The sequence below is a fragment of the Aulonocara sp. 'chitande type north' Nkhata Bay genome, linkage group LG3, assembly GCF_057382095.1.
Source record: "Aulonocara sp. 'chitande type north' Nkhata Bay isolate Kocher_YH1m ecotype deep benthic linkage group LG3, A_spYH_male_GT1.1, whole genome shotgun sequence".
In the NCBI taxonomy this organism is placed as follows: domain Eukaryota; kingdom Metazoa; phylum Chordata; class Actinopteri; order Cichliformes; family Cichlidae; genus Aulonocara; species Aulonocara sp. 'chitande type north' Nkhata Bay.
Window position 1 is genome coordinate 8,119,922 of NC_141346.1, and position 19,980 is coordinate 8,139,901.

General features: G+C 41.5%; 2 protein-coding genes across 2 annotated transcripts; one reads left to right on the forward strand and one right to left on the reverse strand.

Annotated features, from left to right (window-relative positions):
• Positions 1–1,635: 1,635 nt before the first annotated feature.
• Positions 1,636–3,743, reverse strand: LOC147333772 (uncharacterized). The gene has a single exon (XM_086269847.1). The coding sequence runs from the start codon at positions 2,849–2,851 to the stop codon at positions 2,243–2,245; it is 609 nt and encodes a 202-aa protein (XP_086125973.1). The 5' UTR covers positions 2,852–3,743; the 3' UTR covers positions 1,636–2,242.
• Positions 3,744–5,261: 1,518 nt separating this feature from the next.
• On the forward strand, positions 5,262–7,276 carry LOC147333773 (C-type lectin lectoxin-Lio3-like). Its single transcript, XM_086269858.1, has 4 exons — positions 5,262–5,426; positions 5,521–5,862; positions 5,948–6,036; positions 6,120–7,276. The coding sequence occupies exons 1-4, from the start codon at positions 5,378–5,380 to the stop codon at positions 6,243–6,245; spliced, it is 606 nt and encodes a 201-aa protein (XP_086125984.1). The 5' UTR covers positions 5,262–5,377; the 3' UTR covers positions 6,246–7,276.
• The last annotated feature ends 12,704 nt before the right edge of the window (positions 7,277–19,980 follow it).

Consider the following 19,980-nt stretch of genomic DNA (forward strand, 5'->3'; position numbering starts at 1 on the left):
CACTGTAAGATCATACATAGCAGAAGGCGTAATGAGGTGACCCCCACAACCAACAATGACAACGTCTTCAGCTGAACGTCTCTCAATAGCAGGTATCGATTGTGAAAGTTTCTCATCAACTGTCTCACTTATGGTGCACGCCATAGATCCACTGTCCACTAATGCTTTAAGAACTTGTCCACCACTAGTAGTCACTGCAGAGTAGAATAAACTATCAGTGTTTGAGAGCCTATGCAAGCCCTGTGCAATCAGTGTTTTATTTGACAGGACAATGCCACTGTAAGTGGAATACAAAGTGTCATAATCATTAATATCAGTCACATCCAAGATGGGAGGCTTACTTGCTGGGTCTGCGCTGTCCTCCCCTCCACGCAGATCGTTCAGTTTCCCTGATGACCACTGGAAGGAGTACGCTTGCCCTCTGGGCAGTTACGTCTCGAATGACCAGGTAGGTGACACAGGAAGCACAATCTGTTTTCCCGACAGTGCGTGAGTGTGGAGTGGGAGCTATCTCTGCAGATGGAACATGGTGTGTCATCTAAGCCCGGTATTCTCGGCAGTCGGGCACTCTGTCGCCTGGCATTAACTTGAGCATAGCCTGGGCCTTGAAGCAGCACCTTCTCTAGCATGCTGATCAACCTCTCAATAGCAGAGCCATCCTGACTCACAGCTGGCCTCTGCTCATGGTCAGCCAAACAAGGAGTACCGTTTGTGCTAACCTCTGCCTTATTCACATAGACACAGTTACCCGTCTGTGGAGGAGACCGGAACCCCTTACCCAGGTGATACTCATCCAGTACCTCTTGAACTTCACGAGCGGACCATTTATCACATGTTTTGGTTCTAAAAATAAGAGCCAAGTCCCTGCAGGGGCAGTGTCTGATGAACATGCGTGCAACCTCCACACCAGAGTTCTCAAAAGATTTCCCCTGCTCCTTAAGACAGTTGCCAACAACATCAGCAGCCTTGTTCAGCCTCAGCCAATACTCATATGGATCCTCCCGGTCCTTCGGCAGGGTGGAATAAAAGTCAGCCAGGGGCACAGACGAGCACTGGGTGGAACTAAAATGTTTGTGCAGAAGTCTGTAGATAGCTTGTGGATTACGCTGGACATCATTGGGGCAGGGATAGCTCAGTAGGTAAAGTGGTCGCCCCATGATCGGAAGGTCGGCGGTTCGAATCCACTTAACGGCTACCCTGAGGTACCCCTGAGCAAGGTACCGTCCCTACACACTGCTCCCCGGGCGCCTGCTTAGTGGGCTGCCCACTGCTTCACTGAGTGAATGGGTCAAATGCAGAGAAAAACAAGTAATTTCCCCATGGGGATCAATAAAGTATCCATTATTATTATTATTATTATCAATTCCACCATTCCTCACACCAAATTTCACAACATCTTTTGCCCTGCCTCTCAGATGCATCAAAATCTCCTCAGCTTGGTTTTCTGGAAGAATGGCACTCTTCTTTATGTAGCTCTGCATGGCTTCCTGCCACTCATCAACAGACAATGAGTCCGAACTCTCCCCCCGAAACACAGGTGAATGAATGCTTTATTGGCCATATGCAGGTTGCCCCACAGAGGAATAGGACCCCCCCCCCCCCGACTTATACACACAACAACAAAGACATCACATGGGAATACAGTCGGAGATCGGCAGCGTTGGGAGAATAACACTGAAAAAATTACACAACAATGGGAAAAGTACAAGAGGAAAAAAAGAGACCTCTTCACACGCTGGGCAACCTATGGGAGGACAGCATGAGAACAGGAAACAAAAAAAACTCCTCTGCACAGAGAGCACATTAATGTCCACATCACAACATCAGAGCACATGACAAGCCACAGGGGATGGATAGGGTGGTGGGGGGTAATCCGAAGGAACACAGCAGTCGTCCTGCACCATGCTATCATTTCAGCACGGCACACAGACCTGCTGTCTTCCCCCGCAGGAACAAGCATCGAAGGCGTTTGGAAGGGAGGGGGATGAGTGCGTGCTTATCAGTGTAAGTGTATGTGTGTGCGTGTCCAGAGTTCAGCTGAGACAGTGTCCTTCGGCCTATCAGGCTAAGTAAACAGTCCTCCAGCCGATCCAGGTGTCCTTCATGGGATGGGAAGAATAGTCATCACACAGTCGTTATCAGGGAGTTGTTTTGGTGGGCTCCAGCCTTGGGCCTGAGCAGCTGGCGCCATGGTGTCCAAATGTAGAATATTGTTGATTTCTCCTTTATGCGAGCAGCGAATTTAGCACTCTGACACTGGGGCCTCGATTTCCCGTTGGAGCGCTGCGAGCCTCCCCATGATGGTATCAAGCTTCTGTTCCGTGGTGTTGTCATTCTTTTGATTCTGAGACCCCACAGCTGCAGTGAGCCGTTCTGCGATGTTATCCAACTTCCGCTCAAGGGTGTTATTGTGAGCAGGCCCCTCTCTGATGTATCCCATCATACGCTCAATGGTGTTAGTTTGAGTCTTCACGGCAGCTGTAAGCGTCTCCAAGGTGTTGACCATGCTGCGTTCGGTGTGGGAGGCCGCGCCTCGTCCCATCGCTTCAATTCCAGCGGTCAGCTTAGGGGGGGTTTGAACAGCTGGTTCCGCTCTCTTATTTCTCCGATAAGTCAGGGCCAAGCCAGCTCCGATCAGCAAGAACCCCGTTATCATGGTTCCAAATAGGTAAATATCCTCAGCGTCCTCGATAGACAGTCCCGCCAGGCACAAGATCCTCCAGGTCTGCCACCCATTCATCGTGTATCCGGCAGGGAAAGTCCCTCCAGGGCACTCGGGCTCTCCCGAGCCCAGACTTCTCGTTGAGAAGAGGGTGTCAATAGCATTCAGAGACCAGTTGATCAAATCCATAATTCTCTGTTAGGTTTTAGAGAACGACAGTGAGAGACTGTTCCAGGGAAAAGTAGTGCACACGAGACAAGACAGGACACAAGAGGCTAAGCAGGGAAGATAAGGGGAAGGAGGAGAGGAGAAAAAGTGCGACCGCCTTCACAGAGAGCCAAAGAGAGAGGTGGGTCTTTAACCTGCCGTGGAGCCACCAGCTGGACTTGAGAGAGATCTAGTGAGCGGCTGGAGGGGAGATCTGTTGTTTCATGTGTCACCTCAGGACATGTATATGTAGCAGATGCAGGGCTCAAAGTGTGTGGCGTAGTCAGGTGTGACAGAATGCTATCAGCCAGGCGTTGCCCAATTTCCTGCACAATGTCACTCATTTGGTCGACTAGACTTACATCAGTTACTGGGGGGTCTGAGGTAGATAACTTAGTGCACTGTACTGACTGCGACTCAGCCACAAGCTCACAAGAACTATCTGCTGCTCTATGCCCCACCCGACGGTCACCCAGTGAAAAAGGAACAGTTGTGAACCCTCTGCCCCTACCCACAACAAGGGGAGTCACATTTGGGGTGTCATTAGAGTCACTTAGATCCATATCTAGCAGAATATTAATAGAGCTAAGGTGGACTTAATACAATATGGCAATATACAAAGCCAATATAAAAGTATGTCCAACAGTCCCCAAAGTTTGATTCCGTTACCCAACAGACTAAACAATAAGGAAGCTGATGCTCCACGATGATGCTGCGACGAGAAGACACCAGCCCGATTCAGCAGCGTCACGAACGAGTCACGGCACCAATGTGACCTCTGTGTAGTGTCCTCTCTGGTCTGCATTCACAACAAAAAGGCAATGGTTAGAATGCTCTCTTTTTAATGTCGTGGGCAATCAGCACAAAACCTCGCAGGAATCCTCCATTATTCTGAGGATTACATTTCCACTTGCAATGTGATCGTATAGTAGTAAATTTATACAACCAAAATAGAAAAACTTCAACACCATTAACATTGCATGTTAAGTTTCCCAAATGAAAGGAATATAGAAATATATTTTAAATCTGTACATGAAACAATGTAAATTCTAAACAGTGTGGCACAGTCACATACCTGCATTCACAACAAAAAGGCAATGGTTAGAATGCTCTCTTTTTAATGTCGTGGGCAATCAGCACAAAACCTAAATGGGAAAGCGACAACAGAGTTAGCTAACTATGCTCCCATTTTGTTTCCTCTCCTCCCAATAAAGAAATCTCACATAAACGTGCACTCAGTTCAACATAAAGACTGGAGAAATGACCCGCAACGAATGATGTATAAACAACAAAAATAATCGGGTCAGACTGTATTACTTTAACAGCCTGCGATATGATTTTTCCTCCCCACGACATTTGCGCTTTCCTTACCTCGCAGGAATCCTCCATTGTTCTGAGGATTACCCAGAATCCCTTGCCCTTTGTGAATATTGCAGGGTGACTTTTTCGACAGTAGGTGGCGCCAATGTCCCATTTAGCGGGATTTAACTTCAACTCTATTTAACTATGTTACACATATATATATATATATATATATATATATATATATATATATATATATACACACACACACATATATATATATATATATATATATATATATATATATATATATATATATATATACACACACACATATATATATATATACACACACACATATATATATATATACACACACACATATATATATATATATATATATATATATATATATATATATATTTTGATAAACAAAAAAAGTGATGTTCCAAAAATGTTGTAATGGTTGCACTAAACATAGTTGTTGCATTTTGAGTACAGAGAAGAGAGAAAAAAAAGAAATACAATTAAAATATAAAAAATATAAAAATATAGCTCATTCACCAGCAGGGCCTTCTTTTATGCAGTGATATGAAAAAGAAACTTCAATCAAATGTGTTGAACGGAGAAATGTGATAAACTAAATATTATATAAACTAAAAGGACAGAAATCTCTGTAAAAATGCAAGATAAGAAAGTAAAATATCTCAATAATCTAGGTAATATAACTATAACAAATTATTTTTGCTTTTTACTTTCTGCCTCTGATACACCTCCATTAAGTATGACTATTTATATTGTATTTTCAGTCTTTTTCAGTGGTTTGTCTAACAGCCCAGTTTCCACAATAAAAACTTTTTATGTTTCTCAGGAGGACTTTCCACTCTTCCTCCCCACTCCAGAGAATACCACTTTGTGAACCAGTCGATGACCTGGACTGAAGCTCAGAGTTACTGCAGAGAACACTTCACTGACTTGGTCACCATCTACAACAGCAACATCAACCAACTGCTTCTCTCAATTTCACCAAGGATTGATGCTTTTGCTTGGATAGGGCTCTATGATGATCGTTACAGCTGGAAGTGGTCCATTGAGGGAAAACTTTTTTATGTTGGCCGTACACATGAATTTCTGATCTGGGCTAACGGTCAACCAGACTGTGTAAATGCAAATGAATACTGTGTGGCTCTTCAGGGACAAACACAGATGGATGATAGACCCTGTGGAGATTCTTACCCTTTCCTGTGTTACAATGGTAGGAAAAAGATTTGTTGCCATAGTTACCCTAAAATTTCACGATATTCACATGTTTTTTTTAAAAATTCTTTGTTTCTTTTAATCTTTCACAGCCAAAAACACAAGTTACATCTTAGTGAAGGAGAGCCGCTCCTGGTCAGCAGCTCAGTCGTACTGCAGGACATACCACACAGACCTGACCAGTATAAGAAGCAAAGAGGAGAAATCCAACATCACGCTCACTTTGAATGGATCAGGGGTTCAGTATGTGTGGATTGGTCTCTACAGGGATCCCTGGGCCTTCTGGTCTGACAACACAACCTCCACATTCACTAACTGGATGTCTTCTCAACCTAATAACTACAACTCACAGTACTGTGGAAATTTGAATTTAATGTCAGGGAAATTGAATGATGGCAACTGTGGTGTCAGATTCTCTTTTTTCTGTTTCACAGGTGAGGTCCAGAATGCAAACACTGTAAGATCCTGTCATCATGTAAAACACTAATGTTTGTGTTGTTATATGTGGTTCATTTTTAGCAGTGACAAAGCAAACAGTGGTGAAAATGAAGCTTCAGTCAGAGGCAGACATGCACAGCACAGAGATCCAGCAGCAGGTTTCACAGCAGGTCAGCAGTTCAGTCACCAACACAAACTTGACACAAGTTCAAACTATGCTTCATGTTTGTCATCATCTGCACATTTTGTCCAGCTGTCAGGCCTCATGCTGTCAGAAGGACTGACAGACTTCAGGATTCGTTGGAGGAAAGTCCAGAGTTACCGTGACGACCAGTCAAAGAAGCAGGATGTGGACGGTGGCTGCAAAACTGAAGACTGACTGGACTGAACCACTTCATGTGTGAAGTTAATAACATGCTGTGCTGAGCTGTCTCATCCTTTAAATCTTTCAATATTTCAGAGTGTAAAGTTCCACCAACAGCTCATTTGTTCAGCTGCAGTTGTAGTTTGGTAGAAAGTCTTTAATCAGAGGTCCACTCACTAGTTTTCCTGACAGGCTCTAGTCTCTTGTTTTGTTTTGCAGCGTCTCTTTCAACACTTTAGACTCTGTCCTTCTGTGGACATCACTGCACAGGCTTTGTCTGTGTGCAGTTTATTAGGATCCATAGTTCTGTTTCATGAGTCATTCCTACTATTCGGTGCCATTTCAGTGTGATCACTCTTCATCAAAAAATACAAAATTTTGAATTATTTTAACATTTCATCTAAAAGAGGGATTTTCAACCTATAAGAAAAATGTATTGGTCCAGCTAAGGATATTATATTATAATATTTTTTTAAATCAAAGTCTTTACCCATGACGTGCCAAATGTCCACCCTGTTACAGGACATTCAATTTTCTATTAATAACTGTTTTGAATACACAGTTATAGTAATATTTACATTTTCTAAAAGCTACAATGTCCCTTTTTAAAATCTGCAAGGAAATTTCATGTTACAGTGCATAGCAATAACAGGGGTGACGGTAACAGGGGGGAGATTTTATGCTAAACTTAGCCATTACTACTAGTATGATGAACAACAAGCTAGTACATGGTGACCACTAAGAACCATTTTTAACATGTTTATTAGCCATATTATAAAAATTACAAAAAAAAAATTGTTTCCACTATTAATAAGCGTAACAGGTTGGACGTGTTATGCTTTGCCACATTACAAAATCTTGCTAAAACATTGAAAAAAGGGTTGATTAAAGAGTGGTACTTACTCGTCTTCTTCTTGAAAGTTTTCCCTCCAAAATATGTTACATCCGGGAGTGTCATGTGACTAAAAGAATAATCAGGTGATGTGTTCTATGGAATTCTTATCAGAGTAACAGGGGTGACAGTTGATTCAGGGACACAACATTTTTTAAAGATTTTAAGTATTAAACATGCATTAATAATAAAAAAGAACATTTGATGAGGAACATTAGAAATAAGCCAATCCAGAAATGATGAAAAATTTAGATTTTTTTTTTTTTTTAAGTTATATTTGTAACTGAAGTCGAGCAAGCATGACTGGGGACATAGTACTTTAGTGACTTGTGCTAAAATAAAAGTAATTTACTTTTAATGTATTTATCCTGTGTATATATCAATGTGTTCTATGGTAGAGGGGGGTTAAACATACAAGAAAATGGTTTAGAAATAAGCATTAGACAAGTTTTACACTAAATATACCATATTATGTCATTAGGACTCAAATGGCACCGAATAGTAAGAATGACCCTCATCTGACAGCAACCTCTGCTGACTTACACAAATGATGGAGAAGAAAGTGAGGAGAGCCAGAGATCTGCTTGAGGAGGTCAGGGGGGAGAACAAAACATTGTAGTGTTTATGTCCTGTTTCTACTTCTACTGTTTAATAACTGTAACAGCCATGAATGAGACCATAACAGTCCCAAACCTTATCTGATAGAAATTTGGTTCATCGCTTTCAATGGAGTGCAGTTTCAAAGCATGCTGGATGTCCTCGTATCTGTCATTTTAACTTGACTGCCACTTTGTAGGAGCAGACAGAGTCACAGAGACCTAACTGTAGTAAGCAGAGCAGGTGATGGGTAAAGCTTGTGCTGGTGTTACCATAGTTACTGTTGTGATCTTAGTTTTTGACTTGTATTTTCTCCTGTGTTGACATGTTTGTCTACTTTTGTGTTTGTAGCTTTCAGCTTTCTTCTAGTTATAATTTAAAGGGTTTTTACGTGTTCAGTTTCTTTTATTTCAAGTAATAAAACAGCTATTTGATTGAAAACGATGCATCGATGTAGGCAGGTATACAGAAAGTAATATAAAGCAAGAGATACATATTTAAAAAATTATGGAAATATGGGGTTTTTAGGGTTATTTCACGAGGGTTTTGAGGGTTTTTATTGCCTTTGTCACGGCTCGGGTCAGTGGCCGTGTGAAGAGTGGAAAGGAGGACTCAAATGCAGCACTTACTCAGACGTGAGGGCGATTTATTAACAATACCAAACATAAAGTGGAGATGGCAAACAGAACTAAGGATGAACTAAACTGGGAGAAACTACACCAAGGAGTAGCAAACCCGAACATGAAGGGAGGACAGCAGGGAGAGCACGCTGGGGATTTCACAGAGTATGAACACAGACGACGCGACGAGGAACAGAGGCAAACACACACCATAAGTACACAGAGAGACACTGGGAAATCACACACAGGTGGGAGACACAGCTGGACCTGATTAACCTGACGAGACAGGGGAACACTAACACCAGGGACCAATAGAGGGAGCACAAACCCAGAACCCAGTATCTAAAATCCCAAAACACAAACCATCCCAAAACAGCCCAAGAATAATAAAGAGAATAATAACAATAAGGAACACAAACAAAAAGTCACTGAGTCATGGCCGCAGGACCATGACAGCCTTGTGCGGCTCCTTTTCTTATTCAATAATTTGACTATAGAACATTTACATCTTGCCCACACTGACAATTTGGTTTGTTTCATTATCTTGGCTGGAGTGAACTCGTGAAAATAGGGACTATTTTTCTATTATTAAGTGAATAAGTACTTTGTGGATTTTTACACTGAGTAATAAATCATGTAACATTGTTCCAGATCCATGACCATAAATATTTTTGATGCTCAAGTTTTTTGTTTCCTTTTTTCTCTCTCTGTAAGGTTGAGGTTTATGTTGAAATCAGAAGTTTTCAAATGTAAAAGGCCTGAATGTGATTTCTACAATCTAAAAAAGAGCAGCTGTAGTGGAAACAGGAAGGTTGAGAGAAGACAGCTGACTGAAAACTCCAGAGAAACTTATACATGTTTAGTGCTGGGAAGTATTTTATACGCATGTTGCAGTTATGCTTTGTACTACAATTGTGTTTAATATATAACTTTTTATCAATGACAGTAAAAGGTCAAATCCCAATGTTCCTGCTCAGACATGAAGGTTGAACGTTGTCTCAGAGTAAAACTGGATGCCTGAGGTCTCACAAAGTTCTCTTGAATATTTTCGTGCGTCTGTATGTTTGCAGACTTTAACTTAAGGCATTACTCACAGTTTATACCACTGTGATGTTAACCACAGGTTAACCAGGGCAATCATGAAAGCACTACAAAAAAAAAACCTTAAATAAGCAGAAGAGAAAAAACTAACTCTTAACCCTTTAAGACCTACCATAGAACCGCGTTTTTAGTCACTGAAAACGGAGATTTTTAAAAATGCTTTGGCATGTTCCTAGCAGCGTTTTCCTTCATTTCTGCCTTTACATGTGGACGGGATTATTTTTTAAAACGAAAACAGAAAATCTCAGTTTTCAAAAAAACCCCCGTATACGTGTGGATGTAGCCCAAGACCGCCAGAGCTTATATTATATTTTTACATGTTGTGGAGCCATTTTTGGGAGCATTTCAAGTTGCTATACATCAATACAACAATTATAGCCCAGATTTTAATAATATGTATGCATTAAGTGCATAGTAATTACATAAATTGCAAAAAAGTGCAATAAACTACAAAAAAATTGAAAATCGTTTTTGCTTTTTTAATATATATTTCTAGTTAGAGAAGTTTAAGAAGCTTATCTCGCAAAACTGTAAATACAAAAAAGTTGCACAAAATAGTTTCCCACCACAGGAAATTTATTTTGAGTGTCTTCATAGTTTTATTTTTGAAATACACCAATTTTTATATACTGCAGGAAAAACAAAAATAAATATTATAGTGCAAATTTGCAAAAAAGCAGCATATGCATCAAAATAAACTATTTCCAGCAGTGCAATATGAGTCCTAAGCATCCCAGAAACGACACAGAAAGTCATAAAGTCAAAGATAACTTTTAAAAACACCAGTATAGGCCCTGAGGCCCTGATGGTAAAAAAAAAACGACATTTCCGCGAAAATGACGTCACTTCCGGTTTCGAGCAAGTAATGGTGGACATGCAAAAGTTCGCGCTGACATCTATTCCAACGTAGGAAGTGTTATGAACAGCTGATCAGATCGGCAAAGCGTGTTTCTGGAATATTATGTTTTTGTTGCTGCAAGTGCTTTTTATTCAGTTTTTGCAAAGCTATATGTGGAAGGAAACCGTGACCGAGGACAAGCTGATGGGATAAGTTGTAAGTACAACTCCTCCGGTTTCATATGCAACAAAAATTATTGCACTAGCTTACGTGGTTGCAGAGCTACCGGGATTTAAAAATAGTTACGCAAAACAGAGCGTGCCCGCTCCGACCGGCTCTAAAGGGTTAAATCTTAGGGTCGACTTGAGATGACCACATCTGTAGGAACATAAACTGTCACAGATATAACAGATTTAAAAATGCATTGTTGTACGTCACTGATAAAGAGCTTAAACTGTTCTTTTTTTTATCTCAAACTTTTTTCAGCTTATAGTTCACATGCTAAAAGATATATGAAAAACATGTTATTGTAACCCAGGTTGAATGTAAGGCTTATGTGTCATAATAAAATCCCACTTTATCTCTGACAAAGTTTCATTATTTTTTCACATTATATGAGTTCATTCACTGAGTGTCAGAGTCCAGCAAAGTCACATCCACTTCTAAGACAGTTTAAAAAACACAAGCCTTCCACGGATGTGGAAAAACCTCCGCATGCATCTGGATCTGGTGCCCACAGTAATAGAAACATGATAGGACTATGTGGTTGAATTCGGAGGGGTAAGAAAACAGATCCCAGTTGACTGCAGTCTACTGACACCTACTGGTGAAACATTTCACAACATGTCAGTTTTATTGACTGTTACCTCTCTTCCAGCCTCGAGCACAGACGACATTCAAATCAGACTCTCACTTAAATGAGCTGTTTGGCAAGAAAAGAACAAATAAAAGTCCTGCGATAAGAAAGAAACCATTTTTTGGTAGGAAACATCCTGTGAAATGTCAAAGTACTGTCATGAACTCACACAATAGCTGCACACAGTGGTAAAAAAAATAAAATAACCCACTGTAAATTTAAGGTGGTGCATCTCTGTGTATTTTTTGGCCCAGTCCCAGTGTGCACGTAATATTTAATAAATAAACCCTCACTGACTTAAATGACATCACCTAGATTTTAGTAGCTTGCAGTAACTGACTTCTTACCTCTCACAATACAAATGCATAATCTTGTAGTTGTTGCTATAGGACAAACAGCCATGAGAGATTAAAAACATTAGATTTAGACTGTAGCCCATAACCACCACTTGTTTCTACACCTGTATGGACCAGACCAGATTTACACCATCAGTGTGGTTAATACAAATGATCAAATAATCAGGATCAAACAAAAGGTATTGTTATCTGGGTTTGATTAATTTTAGTCTTGTACATTTCAGTCATATTTAATGCAGTAACAGGATTTGCAACCCATTTGCTGACAACTTAATATATATAATTATGTGTAACTTTACACACAAACATACATTTAATAATAATTAATATCATACTTAATATTAGAGATGGACCAATACCGATATGTATCAGTCCGATCCTGAACTAAATTATTGGATCGGATATCGGGGGAGAAATAAAATGTAATCCAATCCATTAAGTATCACAAAAGCACCTCACAAAACTTGCGACATGGTGTAACCCGGCTCATGACCTTAGCAAGTCGAAGCAGTGTGCGTCACATGATAGAGCGGCTGTTGTGTGCAACACCTGTTGGCAGTCTGGATGTTTACTTCCCACTGAAAGCATTTGACGTCTCGCTAGATGCTGCCAAACCGGCATTTAATCTCAGAGTACAGTAGGCTATCCCAGAGAAATAAAGCAAGTGTGCAAGTTCATCTCTGACAAATGACAAAAAATTCAGTCTCCACTGGGCCGATGGTGATTTTTGTTTTTATAGGCAGATGTGTTTTTGTTTTTTGATTTTTGGAAGGGGGATCTTTTGTAACGGTATAAACAATGAAAGGCGGTGGATTGGCCAATTCATCATGTTCGATTCTGGGCTGGACCAATTACAGCCGAGGAGGTTGGATGCACCCTCCCCCTTGCTTGGGCTCTGAAAGCAATCTTATCACAGACAGAAGAAAATGGTATTGAGCTGCACAGCTGCCTCTTCGTCCAACATGTTCTCTCTCCCAACTCGTCAAATGTGTGACGCATGGTCAGGCTTCCTCTGCTTCACCTATCGAGCTCCCTAAACGTTGTTTATTGACGACAAGAGATTGCCATGGAAGAGCCTGTTGTCCGTATATTTATACATTTTCGAAATCGCATTGTAGTGACGTATACTGAACACAAATTATATAATGTAAACAACTACCTGAGAAACAGCAGATACAGCAGATAAATTAATTATAGGCTATTACTTTTGTATGGTTTATTGCATTTATGGAGGGAGTGATGTATGCTGGGTAATGGCACAGCTAGTGACTGCGTGACTTTATTCACCCGCTTCCAGGGGCGGATCTAGAGATGTTTTCTTAGGGTGGCAAAGAAATCGAATTGGGTGGCAAAATCAAAGCCTTTTTTCCCCCCAAACACATATGCAGGTGGTTACATATGGTTAAAATGATTCAAATGCAGTAAGTATACACGTTTTTCATATACATCCCATGCTACAGACAATAATGAAGTTATAGACTATATATAGTCTATAACTTAATTATTGTCTGTAGCCCACATGATTACACACTTTAGTTACATAAAACATGTGAGTTTTGATGTTATGTACTGCATAGCCTGTATAACAAATAAATATGTAGCCCAATAAGTATAAAATCCAGAAAGCTACACAACATGGGGCGGTTCATTTACAAACACAAGTCTAACTTAAGTTTCACTGTTTTTTGTTAGAAAATAATCACATTATTACAGCTTAAATCACACAAAATGTCAGAAATCTGCACTGTCATGAACAAAAATTTAAACCTAATTTTTCATGATTTGTTGGATGAACCCACTGAGGTCTGAAATACAACCGGCCATTTTTGACTCCTTTTGAGTTTACGTTTGTATTATTTATTATTTGTATTTCCCCCTCAGATTGTTTCATTTTATTTAACTTATTTAAATAATGCCTTGTTTGGTATCTTTTCAGCTCAACTGAATTTAGTTGTTTTTTTCACTGACATACTGCATTAGTATTACTGATCTGAAGACACACAAAGAACTTAAAATCCTAGTTGTATTTTTTACTATAAAAAAACCCACAGACTGAAATAAACCCTATGAATATATATATCTCGTCAGTGCCATTAGGATGAAATTATTGTGTCACCAACATTTAACATTAGACATATAATTTCAACAGCCTCTGTAAACTAATATCCTGGCTGCTCAAAGCTGCCGTTTTCTCTGACAGTTTCAATCAAAATTAGAAACGCTGCTCTGAGACTGAGAGAACTAATAGTGCTGCATGTTGTGCAGTTAGTTTCCAAAACACGTTATTCATGGTTACATATAGTTTTAGACTGATGTGGGCCAAAGCTTAGCATAGCCTGTAACGTTATTATGACGGACACATTTTATGAGTGAACTTGACTTTAAGTGACTTACAGGTTTCTTTGAAGAATACTTTGTTATATCCAGGTTCTTCCTCTTTGCTGCCGTCCTCCTCTCCTCCTGGCAGCGCAGGCTCGCCGCTGCTAAAACTAAACAGAGCGCCCTGAAATGCTCAGCCAATCACATTGGCCATATTTGTCACATGAGGTAGGACTCCAGTAGAGGACGAAATTTAACTCTTTCTGCACCGCTGGGTGAATGAGATGCTGACAGATCGTTGTTGTTGTTTTTTTTCTTTCTTTCGGTTTTGTTTTTCTTTACTTGAATGAGATGGCAGGGCAGGGCCCTCAGCCAGAGCCCTGCCCAAACCCTGGCCCATACTTGACCCTGCACCTGCTGTTCCTGACAGAAGCAGCACCTGGTCTGGTCTTCTGCTGCTGTAGTCTGTCTGCTTCAAGGTTCAGTGTTCTGAGTACTCAGCAGTGTTGGGACTAACGCGTTATTAAGTAACGCGTTACAGTAACTACGTTATTATTGTGGTAACGAGCACGGTAACTAGTTATTATGCCAAAACCAGGAACGCGTTACTCGTTACTGGGATTTAGATAGGCTCGTTATTCGTTACTTCGTGTGGTGGCTTTCGCGGAGCTTCCACAGATTCAATAACATTAGCAAGTGGTGGAAGCCAGCAGGTGGATGAAGGAAAAGGGAGGCAAGAGGAGAGACCCGAGCAGCCGCTGGTCCGAGTATCAGGTGAACTGAACTTCAGGTAAGAAGTTATGACCTGCAGTGTATCTGAGTCACATATAAATCAAGTTTAGGTGGAGTTTATTTTCGTTATGCTGACTTTTTCGTACTGCGTGCTAGCTAGCATGACGGAGTTTCTATACAGCTGGGTGGTGCTATGTTACTGATGTTGAACTTTATTTTGTTCATACGGTTAATTATTAGAGTTGCCAACCGTCCCGTAAAAAACAGAATCATCTCGTATTCAGAGAAAATATTACGCGTTTCGTTTTGAGGTGAAAAGGAACAGTTTGTCCCGGACTTCAGCTACAATGAAAAAGGCACAAAGCTGGAGTTATTCTGTGTTTGCTGCACAGCTGTCTCTTCTTCTCTCATTCTCTGCCCCTCCCTCTCCTGTTTCTACTTCAATCATGAAACTGATCAATGATCAGCTGATCGGCTTTTCTCTCTTGTTTATTTATCGCCCACTTTGCGCCAGAAAGGGGAAACCAGCGGATGTTGCGCTAAACAACAGCAGCACGTTTAAGCTTGATCAGCTGTTGTTAGAATTTATTTAATATTACTTTCTACTATCAGCTGATGTTTGCTGGAGCCACAGCTGTAAAGCTGCTGGTCATGATGTCGGTTTGAATATGTGGTGAGAGGGAAACATGAAGATGAAACCAGGAGATGTCCTTACTGAATCATCAGAGCTGAACAGGTGATGGAGAAACAGGTTTACCTTTAGGTGACATGAATGAGTTGAAGGGAAGTTATGAACTGTTTCTGAGAGACAAATAACACCAGGATCCTTTTTTTACTTAGCTGACAGCTGGTAACTGTGCAGGGGCGGGTCTAGCAAAGTGTTGCCAGGGGGGCAGGTAGGACATTAACAGGGAGAGGGGGGCACAAAGAAATACTTTTCTTTCTTATTCTCATTTAAAATGTCTCACTTTTAAAAAAATAATTATCTGAGTCTTACAACAAACGATTGATAGATTAATGCATATATACCATCAGAACAGTGTACATCACTGTCACAACAGCGTTTGTTTTCATTCAAAGGCTTTATGATTTTTCCTATAATGGTGGACAAAGTCAAATTCCCCGGGACGATTTTTTTTTTTTTGTCCCAGTCCAGCCCTGTAAGCAGCTCATCTGCAGTCTGGTGTTACCTACATCTTCCTATTCAGAAGGCAGAATTTCCGAGTTCTGAGTACAATCGAAAGCACCACGACTGCAGTTTTTGTGTTGGATGTAAAAAGCAGGCTAGAATCATGCGGCGGTCAACGACGGTCCAGGCGTGGGATTTCTCTCGTGGAAATGTGCACATTATTTTTTTCCTTTCTATTGGTAGGTGGCACAGTGCACTTGTGGCAAGTAAGCAAGCTAGAAGACTGGCAAAGTTATGGAAGCAACACATTAACAAGAGAATTCTGAGTAAAACCAAAGTTACTTTCCCTAGTAACTAGTTACTTTGAAAGTAACGAGTAACTTGAAGTAACTAAGTTACTTTTGATAGAAGTAACTAGTAATGTAACTAAGTTACTAATTTCAAGTAACTTACCCAACACTGGTACTCAGAGATGCTCTTCTGCCGATCTTGGTTGTAATTAGAGGTTATTTGACTCGCTGTTGCCGTCCTATCAACTTGAGGCAGGTTGTCCATTTTCCTCTGACCTCTGAGCTCAACAAAACACTTTCTCGCTGCTCACGGAATATTTTCTGTTTTTACAACAATCCTCTGTAAACTCTAGTGATGCATGTGTGGGAAACTCCCAGCAGATCAGCAGTTTCTGAAACACCAAGACCAGCCCCTCATGTTCAAAGTCCCTTAAATCATCTGATGCTCAGTTTTTAACTTCATTGATGTCTTTATTGCATCTCCATGTCTAAATGACTGAGTTGCTGCCATGTGATTGGCTGATAGTGACTTTATAAATCCCTCGGGTGGGTTCCTCTGGGAAATTCTGTATGTAATGTGTATCTGTATGTAATACCTGATGACAAATGAATGACAGTTTACACAATAAACAGATACGAGTGTGATGATGGAAGTAGAAACACAGCTGAGACAAATGAACAAAACGCCACAGGGGAAGTAAAACTAAACACACTGCACAGGAAACACAAGACTGTCAATATAAAACTGGAACATGGTGAAACCTGGACTGTGACAACAGGAGCTTGACACAGGGGTTGAGAAAAGGCAGACACAAGAGGGAGTGAGGACACGAGAGAGAAACGGAGAGAGACATATGTTGTGGAATTTTTATAAATAGTCTGCAACACAGAGAGAGCTGTGGTCAAGCTATTTATTACTGTGCGCAGGAAAAGGGATACACACATCAAAACATCACAGGTCTAAGTTATTAGCACTCTGACCTGGGGCATCGCAGCACACCTTTTATAACATCGCACAAACTCTGTGTATCTTTCAGTTACAACAGTCTTTTTTCCAACCCCCGCTGTTGCTGAACAGACTCCCACTATCTTTTCCCAGGGCAGCACCTGGCGCTGGCTCCGAGCTTCATCCTTCTGAGCAAAGCGGTTAGCAGATAACAAAGTGAAACATTGTTAGGCCTAGCTAAGCTGTTTTTTATTTCACGAGGTCATACTGACACATACACAAATACCTTATCTAAGCATGAAAAGGTTACACAAAAAACATACAGTGAAATTCTAACCACATAAATCTAAATGTGAGGGCTAAGTCGAATTTCCCATCACACGTGACGGGCTGGGAAAACATGGAATGAAACCCAAGGAGGACAGAAAATGGAGACAAGACACAAAGACGCAACTGGGATAAACAAAGGAGAGGGAGACTTTAACACAGGGGGAATGACAGGCTGACACACTGAAGACCCAACACTATGAACAACTCAAAATACTGAGTCAGTTGATCCTGAACCATGCCAGTTTCATCTTCATTGTGTACAGCACTGGATACTGTGGCTCCTCTGAAGGAGAACGCCTTAAATCATAGGAATTTCACTCCCTGGTATAACTCACGAACCTTAAAGCAGATAATTCATAAGCTGAAGATGTCTCAGTACTGCAGAAGATCTTCATTTAGCCTGGAAAAAGAGAATGTTGCTCTATAAAAAGCCCTCTGTAAAGCTAGAACATCCTACTATTCATCAGAGATCGAAGGGCACTGATGACTGGACAGAAGCAGTGATATCAGCACATGGCTCACATCATACTTTAAAGATGAAATATTCCAAAAATATATATTTGCCCACTGCTTGTGTGAAAGAGGCAGGAACTTGTAGAGAAATCTGCTGTTAAACCAGACCACATGAGCACATCTGTACATGACAGGCTGTATTCACACTCATATTCCTGTGTATCATGTGTCACTGCATGTTGCTTATTATGACACACTTCGGTGGTTAGAGTCGTATTTTCGTCTCTGCTATACCTAGTGCCTCCTAACTACATTCAGACATTCATACTCCAATGACCAACTTACCCAGGGATACTTTTTGTTTGCTGCCTGTCCCGTTTGACTCTTTTGCATCAGAATTATTGTCTAAAGGCAAAGAAAGATGCCCAACGGATTTACTTTACCAAATTGACCATCCCAGCCTTGCTGTAATGGTCCATTTGATTCACCTTTTATTGTTTATTTTATTTATTTTTATTTTCACTTGCTAGATATTGGACAGACTTGAATCAGGAAAAGAAAACGGAGAAAGGAAGAGGGGGAAAAACAGCGGAGAAGCGACAAAAAAAAAAACATATATCGATCACCTGGATCACCTGTTGAGAAAGAAAAAGGAAAACAAGCAGAAGAAAACGAGAGCAATACAATAAACAACATCACAATGATATATGGGAATATGACAGTAAATACTAAATATTAAACATTATTGTGCAGCACGTAAGATCGACGGCGCACAGTGTGCTTTGAGGTAGGAGCCAAAAAGGGTGTAGTTTGTGGGTGTGATCACCCGTGTGTACACCTGTGAGCATGGACGCGCTTGTTTTTAAAAGGTTGCTTCATGTAATGATCTGCTAGAGGGTGTGGGGGGGCCACAGCCCCGTCCTCCAGGGCATGAAGCAGGGATGGAGGAGGCAAGGCAAGTTTATTTGTATAGCACAATTCAACAACAAGGTGATTCAAAGTGCTTTACAGAGACATTAGAAACAAAAACAAATAAAAAGCATGATTTAAAATAGATTAAAACAAGCAAACAAACAAAACAGTATATAAAATCAAAAATCAAAACAGGTAAAATCAGTAGTTAAAATGTAAGTTTTGAAATTTAAGCTTAAGTGCAGTTTTGGTGCTTTATTTAAATGCAGCTGAGAACAGGTGAGTCTTCAACCTGCATTTAAATAAACTGAGTGTTTCAGCTGATCTGAGGCTTTCTGGGAGTTTGTTCCAGATATAAGGAGCATAAAAGCTGAATGCAGCTTCTCCGTGTCTGACTCTGGGAACTGATAAAAGACCGGATCCAGATGACCTGAGGGATCTGGAAGGAGATCAAGACTCCAGACATCCAGAGGCCCCCAGAACACAAGAGACCAAGGAAGACCAACAGAGGGGCAGCTGCACCACTGTCCCAGAAAGAGCTGAGGAGAGTCCCAGATGAGGGCTCACTCAGCAGCCGCGGAGCAGAAGCCAGGGGGGGTTGCAGTGATGCGCTCCACCGGCAGCCAGCTGCGCCAGAGTGACCGAGAGGCCGAGGGCACCCCACCCCCGAAGGGGCCCGAGCGAGCCCCAGACTCCAGGCCCCGATAAGCAGCCACCAAGGAATGAGCCGGTGTGTACCTGGGCGCCCACCACCGGACATAAAGAACCACTAACGCACCGATGTCTGAGGGAGTCCGCCACCGGCAGGGGAAGTGGTGGGGGGAAGATAGGCCTCCAAACCTTGGAGGGCCTGAGGTGTCCCCAGAGAGGTGGCGTCTGATACCCAACCTGACATATAGACACAAACATACAGGCACACACAGACACAAACATCCATTCCCACCCTCATGCTCTCATATGCACTCACTCCACACTCAACCAATGTGGAGACAGACATAAAGAGACGCTGTATACGCGATCACACTCCCCAAGCGTACTCTACCAACCGGGTCTAGGTACCCTTGCCCCTGGAGGGGGGAACTGCACCCAGACCCAGGTGGTGTTACCCTTTTCCCTGCGGTGGGGAGAGGCAGACCGCCCTGACTCCACAGCAGCAGGGAGGCCCCACACTCCAGACCACAGTTGGATGGCCAACTCCTCCTCCTAGCCCCCCTGCTCCAGCAGGTCGCAGAGAACGGGGGTGAGAGAAGACTCCAAACCTCCCTCCACCCGCTCATTGTAGTGTTGATGCATGTGTGTTCTAAGGTGCAATTAAAACCCAGGAGGGCATGGAGCTACCTGCCAGAGAGCAGCAGGTAAGCGCATAGTCCCTCCTGCTA

Excerpts from the sequence above, each read along its gene's own strand:
- LOC147333772 (XM_086269847.1), bottom strand. The coding sequence starts at position 2,851 with ATGGATTTGATCAACTGGTCTCTGAATGCTATTGACACCCTCTTCTCA.
- LOC147333773 (XM_086269858.1), top strand. The coding sequence starts at position 5,378 with ATGGATGATAGACCCTGTGGAGATTCTTACCCTTTCCTGTGTTACAAT. Across the intron at positions 5,863-5,947 it reads CTCTTTTTTCTGTTTCACAG|CAGTGACAAAGCAAACAGTG; the intron begins GTGAGGTCCAGA and ends GTTCATTTTTAG. Across the intron at positions 6,037-6,119 it reads AGCAGCAGGTTTCACAGCAG|CTGTCAGGCCTCATGCTGTC; the intron begins GTCAGCAGTTCA and ends CATTTTGTCCAG.